The following is a 14,319-nucleotide window of genomic DNA, read 5'->3' as shown; positions in this document are numbered from 1 at the left end:
GCCACCGTATGTATATATACACATACACATACACATACATACACATACATACACATACATATATATATATATATATATATATATAGTAACTATAGGTAATAAGAACATAGCTCTTGACACATAGCTCCGCCCCTCGTGTCAAGGCCCCGCCTCCACCTGTACCCGGTGAGCGGAAGCAAAGATGGCGGTGTTTGTGTAACGCAGGGAGGCTGATGGCCAACGTCAACACGCATAGATAATAGAAAACACACTTTACAGCTTTGGATATTATATCGTTAATGGTAAATGCGTGTATATTTACAGTTATTAAAGTGTAGCTGTTTGTAACGCAGTATATATCCGCTGTAGTGTTACACCGATAATAACAGAGCAATAACAACACAGCCGCACAGGCAGGAGGGAACGCAGGCGTGCCTTATAGACGAGATTTGAATGTTCCTTTGGGTTTCAGAAATGGCTTTCAGGTAAAGTGACATTACTTGTGATATTTCAGCGCTCCTAAAGATAAAATATTCTTTAACGAAAGAGTGTCATTGCGCTTTTTCAACGCTGTTCCTGACACGTAGCCTGCTGCCTTGCTCGACACTGAGCCTGCGCTGTAATAGCATTTCCATAGGGGACTTTTTGTAAATATATATATATAAATAACAATTATTCCTAGATGTAAAGATGTCAACAAATATCCGTTTTTATCTTCTATTGTGTTATTTCATGTCGTTTTGGTTTGATATTTTTTGGTGTGTTTACTTCAAAGCCGAGCTAAACGGGTGACATTTGATCATTTAGGCCAAGGCTGTGGAGGCTCCTTTGTGGTAAACTTTATTAAATCTACTGCTTATTAATATATTTGATCATAGCTTCTCGTTTGTGATGGATATAACCTCTTATTTCTAACGTAGTGTAGTGTATTAGCCTCCATTTTAGCCATGCTATTAACCTGACTTGTCCCATGAGTTATATGGGTCATGAAGTTAAATTTTTTTTTTGCATAGTGACTTCCTCATGTCAGACTCCATTTATCATCCTTAAAATCCTGCACTCATTTAATTTTTGTAAAGATTTGCACAATTAAAATTTTTATTTTTTTTTGTAATTGCACTTTTTCCTCTTTTGTAATTATGATTGATTGTCCCACATACATCTCAAATCTCAGACTAGTTTATATCCTGTCACGTGGCCCAGTTATTTTTCTACGGTGTCGTAAATCTATAATAATTTGTTCAGCTTTTCTTTTTTTTTGCCTTCTGAAGTTGAATATGGGCTCAAAGGAATAACAGGACCAAACGCAATGCATTTCGTGTTTGCACAGACGTGCTGATAACTCATTCTGTTCTCAAGGACTGTGTCTGCTGTATTTGTATGTGCATGCAAAACCTGGGGTAAGGAGAGAAGGACCGAGTGAAAATACACTTGCGCAAGTAGCCGCAAGGCATATGCTGACATTCCGAAAATGTGCAGAATAGCAGAGAGGCACAGCTGCTGAAGACAGTTGCAGGTATCCACAACTCGCTCGGTTCCTTTCTGGAGAAAACTGCGTGGACTGATCCTGTTCAGCCTCAGATTTATTAGTGCGGTACTCATTTTTCTGGTTTAGGTTTCGCAAAAGCAATGACAATGCTGACTACTAACTCCATGGTGCACAATGTCACTCACTTTTTGAAATACAGTCTGTACAGGATTTCACAGAAATTTTTTTTGTGATCGTTACGGCCAAAAATGCTTGATTTTGCAGCGTGTTTTTTTTTCCCTTCAAAATTTACAATGCAATTTACAAGTTATTTTGTGGACATTGAGAAAATTGCAATTGCACAAAAGTTTTTGAACAGTCTTTCGCAGTGATATTTGTTGGTAAATGAGACCTTTTAGCTATACTCATGTTTTGACGCATATGAATCGAAGAGGACTTTTACTGAATGGACGTTGTGATGTTACGTGACACGCCTTGGCCCGAATCTGTGGAAAATCTGCAGTAGTTTAGAAAAAAATTGATTTTGCATTAATTTCTGCAATCGCAAAATCCTGGACTGGAAATAGAAGTGTACAAGAAAAGTGTCTTTTTCTACCACAATCAATAATTACTCTTTATTTCAGCAGTTATCAAAAACAAATGCAAAATCTAATTTAGTTGACGCTAATAGCGCAGTATATCGAACTATACAGCCGCAATCAAAATGATTCAACCCGCAGTGCAAATCAGGTTTATTGTCAAAATTGACAGATTTTCAGCTGTTTGCAATGAACAAATCAAACAAAAGCAATTGAAATAGTTCAACACAACGAATGCTTCAAGTGGTTTCCCCAAATTCAACTGAAAATGCAACTGATAATGACTTCTCCAGTCTCAGAATTATTCAATCCTTTCATGGCAAGTACTTACTCTTTAGTACTTAGTAGAGCACCCTTTTACTGTTATGACCTTCTGCAAACAGGATGCATAGCCAGACACCAGCTACTGGCAGTGTTCCTCATGAGCAATGGCCTCCAGTTCAGTAATATTCTTGGGTTTGCATGCTGCAACTGCCTTCTGCAAATCCCACCAGAGATTTTTTATGGGGTTCAAGTCAGGTGACTGTGATGGCCCTGTAGAATCTTCCAGGACTTCTTCTGCAACCAAGCCTTGGTGGAATTTGAGGTATGCTTGGCATCATTGTCCTGTTGGACGGTCCAATGATGCCCATGCTTCAGCTTCCTCACAGGCGGCATGATGTTTTCTCCTAGGATTTCTTGATACTTCAATGAATCCATCTTGCCTTCCACACGCTGCAGGTTTCCAGTGCCAGAGGATGCAAAGCAGCCCCAGAGCATCACAGAGCCTCCACCATGCTTGACTGTGGACAGAGTGTTCTTTCTTCATTCTTCTTTCTCCAGAAATACCGCTGATCCATCGTGCCCAAAAGTTCCAGTTTTGTTTCATCGCTCCACAGAACAGAATTCCAAAACTTCTTGGGCTTATTTATATGATTTTGAGTTGAATTTTCTTGTGCTTTTGGGTCAGTAGTGGTGCACATCTTGGAGTTCTGGCATGGAAACCTTCTGCGTTTAGTACGTGCCTTACTGTGCTCACTGAAACCTCAGTTCTTGTTGCCACCAAGTCCTGCTGCAGGTCTTAAGCAGTCACTTGAAGGTTTTTCACAAATTGCCTTCTCAGATATCTGATTGCAGCCATTCATAGCTTCCTTTTTCTGCCCCGTCCAGGTATTTAATGAATTTTCTGCCCCTAGCCAGTTCAGCTCAAGCACACCTGGGGCAACTAATGAAGCCCTTGATTAGTTGCATCAGATGTACTTGAGACCTGTTTTACATGTTTGCGCTGTTGTGAGTGATTCTATTCAGGTGGTTGAGTAATTTTGAGACTAGAGAAATAATTATAAGTTGTATTTTCAGTTGAATTTGGAGAAACCACTTGAAACATTCATTGTGTTGAACTATTTCAATTGCTTTTGTTTGATTTGTTCATTGCAAACAGCTGAAAGTCTGTAAATTTTGACAATAAACCTGATTTGCACTGGGGGTTGAATCATTTTGATTGCAACTGTATGTTCTGTATCAAGCTATATAACTTTATAATTTGATCAATTCAAGGATAAAATTTTATGTTATAAAGACTGCTTGGTTTTTCTCCGGGTTCTCTAGTTTCCTCCTAGTGATGAAAAGATCGGATCATTTTACGGACTTGGATCTTTGAATCTCGTTCAGCAAAATGAACGAATCTTTATTCAAGTCATTCCGTTCATTTCATTCAGTTGAGCAGAATTAAATTAAAATGTTACGAGGAAAAAATTATTCCACAGCCAAGGACAAATTATGAGAAACAGAAATGATTAATTCACCACGCAGCTTGGTCCTCTGGTCCGAGTCGTTCATTCCTTTGTCACGTAACAGCCGCATAGGCTGAGGCCCCATACAGGAAACAGAATTTATTAGTTTACCTCTCGAGTCCCTAGTCCAGTCAGAGTATTTGTTAATTGTTTGAGTAATTGTTAAACTCGTACAAATCTTTTCTTCCTCTCTACAGGTAATCTCGACGTCCTGAATTCCTCAGGTGTCAGTCTTTGGCCGTCTTCTGCATTTTTTTTGTTGAAATGTCGTCCACCTCAGCCGTCCCAGCACTCGACACCCTCTCCATGTCCTCACTGCTGTCTGGGGAGCTGGAGGATGGGAAAGAGGGTGAGGATGGTGAACTGGGTGACCTGGAAGTGAACCCTTATGATGGTTTGCCCTTCTCATCACGTTATTACTCCCTACTGGAGGAACGGCGGACTCTGCCCATCTGGGGACTGAAGTACAACTTGCTAGAGCTGCTGGAGACTCATAGCATGGTGGTGCTGAGTGGAGAGGCTGGCATGGGCAAGAGCACACAAGTAAGGAGCTCTGGCATACAAAACCCACTAGCTTTTTATTAACTTTAGAAATAGCACTAGAAAACAATAACTGACGAGAATATTGTATATGTTTATATCTAAATAAGTCGTCAGTTTTAATATAGGCGGTAACGATTTTAATGTTTATAATTGTTTGCTATTTGTTCGTCACGTTTACCAGTAACGCTGAACCTAACACTAACGTTAACACATATACAACTTTTTAGATATTTAGATACTTTTTAGACTGTGTTGACAATTGAACACTCAAGTGTGTTAACCAGTCTGTGTGTGTTTGTGTGTGTGTGTGTAGGTGCCTCAGTGGTGTGTGGAGTACGCACTCTCTCTGCAGTTTACTCAGGGTCTAGTTTGCTGCTGTCAGCCGTACTCAGCAGCAGCTTGTAGCTTGGCCATTCGTGTAGCTGATGAGATGGACTTGAGTCTGGGGCTCGAGGTTGGTTACAGGGTCCCTCACGATGACAGCTGCACACCAGACACTTTACTACGGTAAGTAGAGGTCGACCAATCGATCGGTTTTGCCGATTAATCGCCAGCGATAACCAATGACTGGAACTATCAGTTATCGGCAAAAATCCACTCAGATAGTTTTTCCAGGTTGCGTCCGTTGCGGGAAAAGCTATGTAGGATCCGCTGTCATTAGCGGTACAGTACGAGAGCGGCCTCTAGGGGCAAAATACAAGCTACCACCGACTAATTTTGTTGTGTTATCTGAAGTGTTTTTTTTTGTCATTTTGGACGTCTCTATTTTTTTATTTGTTATTTGGTTCAGTTTGGCTGTATATCTTTTATTTACTTTAATATTTATTAATAGTTAATATATATTAATATTTACCTATTTCATAAAAAAGTACAGTACATTTTCATGGTACAATCAGTACTGTTTGTTTTTGTAGTAAAGGTCGAGCATTATTTTACTTTGAGTGTTATGTTTTCATTCAGTATTGATTTTAAAAACTAGCTACTGCTGACCTTGGCTATCGTTAAGCTTGGATCCTACACACACACCCACACACACCGCTAGCCATATATACACACAATGCACATACCATATTTGGTTAATTGTGAGTGTATCCAAATGTAAATAATCAGTACTATGCAAATGAAGAGGCTGCAAGCAGTCGCTGTTTATTAAGATCCTACGACATAAGCAGTGTATGCACATTTGTTGAAATCTGTTTTTTTGTGTTCTACATTTTTAAGAACCATTTAGAGGAATTAAACAGCATCAATAAAACAGTTCTCTTTTTTCTTCTTCTTTTGTTGTTCATTCCCTTTTTGTATTCAAATATTTCTTACCACAGGTTGCTGATATTTCCCATTTATTCCCAGTTTAAATTTTCAGTGTTTGACACGGACTTTTTCTGCTATCTTTTGTCCCTCAGCTTTGTCACGGATGCACTGCTGCTGGAAGAGATGATGTCGGACCCCCTGCTGCGGCGCTACGGCGTGCTGGTGGTGGACGAGGCGCAGGAGCGTACCGTGGCCAGTGACGTGCTCCTGGGCCTGCTGCGTGACGTGTGTCGGCAGCGTACAGAGCTTCGTGTGGTGGTGCTTGCTACGCCCCCTGTGGCTGATAGCATGGCAGACTTTCTGGGCGAAGAAGTGCCTCACCTGAAAGTCCCACCTGCGCCGGACCGGACTGTTGCAGAAACGCTATACAGAGATCCACAAGCTGGCAGAGACCCGGCCACAGCCGCATGCCACATGGTGCTGGATCTGCACCGACGAGGAGAGGAAGGAGATATACTAGTGTTCCTGCCCAGTGCACAGGTAATATATAGACACATACACTCACCAACCACTTTATTAGGAACACAGGTCTTTATTAGGAACCTTGTCTTTTTTTTTTTTCAACCTTCACCTGTCCAGTTTTGTTGAACCTGTGCCCACTGTAGCTTAAGATTCCTGTTCTTGGTTGACATTGGAGTGGAACCCTTCTGCAGCTGTAATCCATCCTCCACGAGGTTCAATGTGTTGTATGTTCTTTCATACTTTTCTGCTCACCACGGTTGTAAAGAGTCGTTATTCGATTTAGCACAGCCTTCCTGTGAGCTCGAACCGGTCCATTCCACTCTGACCTCTCTCGTCAACAAGGCGTTTCCGCCCGCAGAACTGTTGTTTATTTTTCCGCACCATTTTGTATAAACTCCAAAGTCTGTTGTGTGTGTGTGAAAACCCCAGGAGATCAGGTCTCTCTCCCAGTTAAGATGAACGTAACATTACAATGCTTTCGAGAAGCAGGGGCCAGAGCTCTGTGTGTGTGTGTGTGTGTGTGTGTGTGTGTGTGTGTGTGTGTGTGTGTGTGTCAATGTGAGTAAAAGAACTTCCTTCTTCTTGTCTGTGCTTTATCTCTGTTCTGAATCTATCTCAGTTATAGTGGCTTGAGTTACATTGTACAGCTCTACGTTCATTGTTTGCTTTGACAAGAGGCAAATAAACGTTTCGGGAATTTAATAACTCGCTCAGGATTGTATTCATAATTCCCACAGGTAAATCATTAAAAGGAGTGCCAAAATAGAAATATATAAGGCGCCAAGTGGGTTCAGGCATGTTTCATTTTTCAGTCATGTCCGAATTGGCGTTGCATTTTGGCTCACATTTTTGGGTCAGACATTCTTGTTACCTATTTATTGCAGTCTTCACATCTCTCTCTCTCTCCTACATCTGTGTACCCTCTTTCTGTTTCAGAAGCATTGTATCTGCCCAGTAGATCAGGTGTCGGACACTAAGATCGCTTACTCTAATGGAAAAGTTTGGTTGAAAAAGTCTTGTTATTTATGAATGGGTGTAGGTGTATTTCTAAAAGATCTGTTTTTATCAGAGTAATGCTCAAAAAATCATTACGGCAGCAGTGCATGTGACTGACACGCACAAGGATACTCCTTTTGTCAATATTATCACAGCACCGATCATTTCCTCATCCTAGCTATCCCCACAATGACGCGCAGTGAGTTGCTGTAAATACAGAGAGCCGTTCGGTCCATTTTGATTTATCCAGGTCCAATAATGGGGTCCTTCTTTTATTAACGTATTTAACGTGAGAGACGGAGCGCTCGTGTGTATTTTTGTTCGAGAACGTGCATGTATTTGTTAATATATAATTGTATAAGCAATTACTCAATGTTTACACTTCGGATTAGGATTAAGAAGACATCAGGACAGATACACATGGGGGAACGGTGTAGGCTGGAGCTGAAAATAGCTGGAATAGAAAATTGCAACGTGGGACTGGATTGATCTGGATTTCTTTATGCAAAATAGTGTGTATAACAGAATCTTAAGGAAATCGAGACCCTTCTGAATGATGTTAATTAGCCCCCTGTTGATGGAGAATAATGTTAGAGGTTTTAATGTCACCCAAGATTGTATTTCACAAGCCCATTAGGTCTTTTTATTTTTATTTTGGGAAACAATCCTGTACAAAACTGATATAAAGTAACGAATCTAGTAGATGTGATGTACGTATGCATTCAATTATCATTAAATTACCGGCTCCATGTGGCTGTTTATGCAAATGAAGTTAGACCGCAAATTGTCAGCACGTCCCATAAGAAGACACTCCTTCACTTTACACACAGTGAGTGGACGTATATATGGAATCCCATTATCTGTGGACACATTTATTTATTCGTTTTATTTCTTCGATATCCGCAGGAAATTGGTGATTGTGCGGCTCTGCTGGAGAAGGAGTGTGTAGCTCTGAGCCCACAGCTGGGCGCGTTGCGGGTTCTGCCGCTCCACACGGGCCTCGGTGCGGCCACTCAGCATGTTTACACAGCAGACGGAGATGACAGCCAAGCTGAAACAGAAGAAGACGATAAGGCTGGACCATGTTTAAGACGCAGGGTCATACTTTCAGACGTTTTGGGAGAGGCCTCGTTCTCTTTGCCCAGTGTCCGTTACGTCATCGATACAGGACTCGAACTCAAAACCGTAAGTTTTGATTAGTAAGCGCTCAAATGTAAAATATTCGACAGAGAAAGAATTTCAAAACCTTTTCAGGTTTCTTACATTTTCTATCTAAGCATAGTATACTGTCATGTTTTCAAAATAAGAGAACAATTTGCTAACGGAGCAGACATAGAATACGGTCAGGTCCATAATTATTGGCACTCTTCAAGAGACTGAGCAAAAATGATTATATAAAATAAACATTTCACACGTTGATTGAAATTTTTCAACTTAACAGTGGAAACTAATAATGATGTGCAGAGATGAAAATTGCAGGCTGAAACTAAAACTCAGGACAAACCGGACACTTGAATGAAACATCATAAAAAAACAAACGTAAGAAGTTTAGGGATAAACACTTTTTTTTTCGGTGGCTGGAATTTTGGTGCCTCCTTTTTCTTTAACACAAATCATTCTTATAGAAGCTTTTCTTTCAAATAAATAGTACTTTAACTCAAAACATAACCCCCATTAAATGAATTGTAGTGATTGCAAGTAAATCATTGGCATCAGTGGGAAAATCAGTTTTTTTTCTAATTTTCTCTTGAACTTGCTCTCGTCGCAAATCCAGGTGTACAATCCACAGATTCGAGCTGACTCCCAGGTTCAGCGGCCAATCAGCAAGCACCAGGCAGATGCCCGCTCTCAGAAAGTGAACAGCACGCTGCCGGGTGAGGCGTTCTCATGATGTTACCACAGCCAGAAGTTTAATAATGATTAACGTTTACTCTTCTTTTTTTTTTGCCTTGCCCATTGAAGCCTGAAATGCAGTAAAACTGTGATTCAGATAAATCTTCACTTAAAAGGGTGGTGCTGGTCTAAATAAAGTTGCACTGGACTTATTTGGTTTGCAAAGTACAGGGTGTCCCAAAAGTCTCCATACACAGGGGACTATGTTTGCCAGCACCATGTCGGCTGTGCCTTTGTCAGTGGATGTTCGTGGACGTCCACTTCTCGGTCGGTCCCCAACACTTCCAGTCTGTTTGAATTTGTTAATAAATTTGGCAACAGTGTGGTGTGTGATGCGCTTTACGTGTTTCCTGTTAAAGTCCATCGCAACTGTGTGACAGCTTCCTGAACCAGCCATGAGAATGATTTCAGTAGGTTCTTCTTTTGTCAAAGGCGTTCTTAAAGGGATAGTTCACCCGAAAATTTTAATTCGTCATCAGTTACTCACCCTCATGTCGTTTCAAACCCGTAGGACTTTCGTTCATCTTCGGCACACAAATGAAGACTTTTTAATGAAACCTGGGAGATTTCTGTCCCTCCATTTACAGTCCAAGTAACCAAAAGTTTCGAGCTCCAAAAACTTCATAAAGGCATCGTGAAAGTAATCCATAACTCCAGTGGTTTAATCCTAATCTCATGAAGCGATACGAATGCTTTGTGTGCGCAAAGAAAACTAAAATTAAGACTTTATTCACAAAATATCTTCACTGGAAAAAAAATAAATAATATATATATATATATATATATATATATATATATATATATATATATATATATATATATATAATCTAAGTATAGGAAAGTTTGGAAGACAATTTGCTAAAAAGTGTTAATTTCCCTTATGTATGGAGACTTTTGGGACACCCTGTAGTGTAACGTATAGAGCAGGAAGGGCAGTATCCACAAGACTGAGACGTGAGAACCACAGAGTTAAGTTAAGTTTACTCTCTGTTTTAGGCGTGTGTTTTCGTCTCTACCCCCAATCCCTGTATGACGAGGGAATGCCTGAAGCTCGGTGTCCCGGAGTAGCCGAGGCTAACCTCAGCCACCTGGTCCTCTTTCTCAAAAGACTGGACATCGCAGACATGGGCCAGTGCAAGTTCCTGGACCGGCCAGGTTGGGCCACTACACTGTTTTTAATCTGTCATAACCAGTAGATCTGATCGGTTAATAGAACCTTTTTACTCTTCCGGGTTTCTAAGTGATGAATGTTTTTATAGTGGGGAAATCTATGATACTCTGGCACTGTTTATGGGTGAGCATGTTGATGCATGTATATCTAGTGGTATTATTTTGAATAAAAGTGCTATACTAATGCCTGTAGAAGAAGAGGGTCTGTTAATCAGCGTTTAATTTTTTCAAGTCAGACTGGAACTACTGATCCTTAATTAACCTTTGTCTGCAATTAGCCTCAACCTCAGACTGTCAGATGTACAGATGAGTGACGGATTATTTCTACAAGTGTAGATTTTACGTGTCTTTGGCACGTCATGGGAATACGAACACCGGATGTTACCTCGCTTGGTGTTTCGATTGATGATGGTGGTGGACAACACTGTCACTTTGCTTTAAAATTAACTCTAGGCGTGCAGTTGGGTTGAGATCTGGTTGAGCTCCTGTGAAGGCCACAACTTCACAGTCACCTGTGACAACATTAACTCTTTGAGGAAAGAAATTGTCACTGGGTTGAAGAAAGAAAAAAAAAAAGCAGTTACTGGCAAATAAATGAGACGGGCTACGGGAGCATTTATCACACTGTTTTCTAAGGGTGGGTATTGTGGGGTAATCAAAATATTATACTGTTATACTTAAACGTTTTTCATGATATTCACTCTATGATGTTGAGGTACGTAAAGGACTGCTTATTTATTTATTTATTTATCTATCCCGTTCCCACATGCTCCCGAAGGAATTTTCGACCACTCGCAGTCATTTTATTATTATATTTTCGGTCGTGCAGTATTTTCAAATGAATTTAGTTGTTTGATTTAAACCACAGAGACCCTGAACAGAATAAAGCATTTACTGAAGATGAATAAACGAACAGCGGAAACGCCGTGTACATTATGCTCCTATTTTAAAGAACGTAGCCTGCCTTTCTCCAGCGAGTGACCCTCCACAGTTTGTATCTGGAAGTGCTCACGCAGTTGTTCTTATTGGGTCCTGGGAATCCCGGGGATCCGTTACTTTGATACCTATCGTGATGTTTTGTTTTGCTAATAAAATCAGTGCAGCCATTTTGTGTAAAAGAATTCGTAAGATAAATAGTACCTACGATCTGTTTGTCTCTGCAGCTCCAGAGGCGCTGATGCAGGCTCTCGAGGACTTGGATTACCTGGCTGCGCTAGACGATGATGGCAACCTGTCAGAGGTGGGCATTATCATGTCCGAGCTACCTCTGGAGCCACCGCTGGCCAGAGCCCTTATCGCAGCCTGCGAGTTCGACTGTGTCAGTGAACTTCTGACCATCGCTGCAATGCTTACCGGTGAGGAGCATGTCTACCCAAATCCATGCATGCATATCCTGTATATCTACACACACGTTAGAGATGAGGGGGAAAAATGGAACATTCTATTATGTTACTTTTAAACAATATCTTCAGATCAGTTGCCTTCGTTCAAACAGGATCCTGTGTAATAGCATTCAGAACTTGATTTTGATCTCTTACAGATTAGTATTGTTTCCTGGATACCGCCGAAGTAAATAAACACTCGTGTTTTTTTCTGTCTTTTCACAGCTCCGTCATGCTTTGTGACTCCTCCACCCAATAAAGAGGAAGCAGCATTAACTCATAGACGCCCCCTTCTGCACCCAGATGGAGACCATCTGACCCTCATTAACATCTACAATGCCTACCTACAGCGTGAGTCATAGCACAACATCAACAGGTCTTCAGTAACATGCTAAATATCATAACCAGGGACGATTTCTAGAGTGGTCTCTATGACTGTGGCACCAACCAAAAGTGACACCCAAGAGTTAATATTACACTTGTACACTTGGAGGGGGAGGAATGCAAATATATTTTCTTGTTAAATCTATAGATCTAAATCGACTATACATGTTGATGTTAAAAGCTTGTTTTTTGTGTCTTGTAATAGACAATAAGGATGAAGCCTGGTGCAACACTAACTTCCTGAACGCCTCTGCATTGCGATTGGCTGTGGCTATAAGGGCGGAGCTACTCGAGGTGATGCAGCGAATCGAATTGCCTGTTTCGCCGCCCGCCTTCGGCTGCCAGGACAATACTACTAATATAAAGCGGGCTCTCATCTCCGGATTCTTCCTTAAGGTCGCGTGAATACAACATTATTGTAAACACGTTAAAGTGCTCTTATTATATCCGTTAATAATGAAGCCTTGCGCTACCTACTTCCTTAGGTTGCCCATGACGTAGATGGATCAGGGAATTACTTACTGCTGACGCACCGCCACGTGGCTCACCTGCACCCTTTCTCCTCGTACCTGAGCCGCCGGCCACGTCTTAGTCCTCCCTGCTGGGTCCTCTATCATGACTTCACGATCTCTCACGACAACTGCATCTGCACCGTCTCTGAAGTTCATCCACACATGTGAGTCTGCTCATGGCCTGCTTTACCAGTGCTTCTTTGTGTTCAGTGTTTTCCCCTCAAGTAAAACATATATAATTCAACTCAAGAAGGCTGTTAGAACAATAACTGTATCCCTACAGGTTGGTGGAATTAGCACCACAGTACTATTTGGAGAACCTTCCTCCCAGCGACGGCAGAGACTTATTAATGGATATCAGACAAAGTCTGTTTCCACCAGAAGATCAGGAGAACGGAGAGGCTGAAGACGAAGCACACGGAGAGCGATCAGGAGAGCATCGAGACCAGTACAGTACAGAGATGTGTGTGCTGCAGTGATACACTCAGGGGTGCGGCAGACCCTCTCACTTTGCACTTTGGGATTTCCTGAGCCTAATATACACTACCGGTCAAAAGTTTAGACACGCTCATTCTTTATTTTTATATTTTTCCTCACATTTTAGAATAATAAAAAAAAAGTCATGAAAACTCTGTAATAACTCAAAATAATTTAATATTTTAGCAACTTCAGTAGACCCGCTTTTTGTCTAGAATTTTCTCACCCGATTTCTTGAGGAATTTCCCTGAGATGCTTTTTAAACAGTATTAAAGGAGTTCACACCTACGCCGGACACTTACTGGCTGCTTTTCGGAATATTTCGCTCCGAGTCATCCGTTTCAAAAATACTTTTTTGTGAATAAAACGTTACTTTTCCAATGAAAGAAATGTTGACAGTTATAATTTTGTGTACAACACCGATTTCAAACATTTAATCACACACCTTCAGATCAGATGATCTTTAAGATCATGAGAAACTTCTCAGTCGAGTGTCCACAAACTTTTGACCGGTAGTGTATTACATACGTGATATAGTCTCACTCTTTTTGGGTTCGGTGTAGCACATAAAAGCAAGAGGTGAGCAAAATCAGAGTTTCAGTTTAGTTTCTTTCATTTTTGCTATGAAGTGCTTGCTTTAGTACAGGCAAGCTCATTGGGATCCTGGTTATGCAGGAAAAACAACACAGAACATGAGATCAATTTAAATACTGGAAATGCATCAAGCAATAATAACAAGACTTGAGCTCCTCAAACAACTAAAACTAGTAATGTTTATCATTCTTTTAGCGGATAGTTCGACCATGTGCTTCTAACACTACATTTATTGAGATGAGATTTCAGCTTCATCAGATCTGGTGATATTTTAATCCAGACTGTATGTTTTGCCCTTAATTGCTTGTTGTGAATAGATGAAGCTCAAGTCCTTCCCTTGCCTTCTTCTCATGGATGTATAAAGTATTTTAAGTAGAATAATAATTCAGGATGTCATGAGCCTTGAGAACAGACTTGAGATTGATCTCTGGATTCTTCTTGGGGTTGTTTACACAAACTCTCTTGTTGAATGTTGCTTCCATTTTGTTGGCGAAGGATTTTTTTCTACTACCTATTCTTTTGTAGTTTTTACCTTTTTCTGAAAAATTTTGTGGCTACTTTTTGTGTGTATATTAAAGGTATAAATATTTAATTTCTCTCATAATACTCTAAGATTATAGCACGACAAAATCTGTATATTCTGTCTTTGCGATAAAAGTTTGTTGAACTTTTAGTTCGTCTCAGCCCCACTGCTCATGAAATGAGATGTAGGATGTTTTTTTTTTTTTGTGCTATGTAATAAAATACCAAATTTCTGCTTCTTTCTACCCAAAGTAG

At 40.6% G+C, this 14,319-nt stretch overlaps 1 protein-coding gene across 4 annotated transcripts; it reads left to right on the top strand.

The window, feature by feature from the left end:
* Positions 1–182: 182 nt before the first annotated feature.
* Positions 183–14,309, top strand: dqx1 (DEAQ box RNA-dependent ATPase 1). Of its 4 annotated transcripts, none has more exons than XM_053617710.1 (13): positions 183–464; positions 1,459–1,573; positions 4,016–4,361; positions 4,675–4,868; positions 5,765–6,152; positions 8,037–8,315; positions 8,905–9,004; positions 10,020–10,178; positions 11,357–11,548; positions 11,801–11,926; positions 12,165–12,355; positions 12,445–12,635; positions 12,755–14,309. In XM_053617710.1, exons 3-13 carry the CDS (start codon positions 4,083–4,085, stop codon positions 12,948–12,950), a joined length of 2,295 nt encoding a protein of 764 aa, XP_053473685.1. In that variant the 5' UTR covers positions 183–464; positions 1,459–1,573; positions 4,016–4,082; the 3' UTR covers positions 12,951–14,309. The 4 variants fall into 4 exon arrangements, with proteins under 4 accessions (XP_053473685.1, XP_053473683.1, XP_053473682.1 ...); XM_053617708.1 differs by having other exon boundaries at positions 1,385–1,573; XM_053617707.1 differs by lacking the exon at positions 1,459–1,573.
* The last annotated feature ends 10 nt before the right edge of the window (positions 14,310–14,319 follow it).

The sequence above is a fragment of the Ictalurus furcatus genome, chromosome 28 (assembly GCF_023375685.1).
Source record: "Ictalurus furcatus strain D&B chromosome 28, Billie_1.0, whole genome shotgun sequence".
NCBI classification, from domain to species: domain Eukaryota; kingdom Metazoa; phylum Chordata; class Actinopteri; order Siluriformes; family Ictaluridae; genus Ictalurus; species Ictalurus furcatus.
Note: the sequence above shows the minus strand (reverse complement) of the source record. Positions and strands in the feature narration are given on the sequence as shown.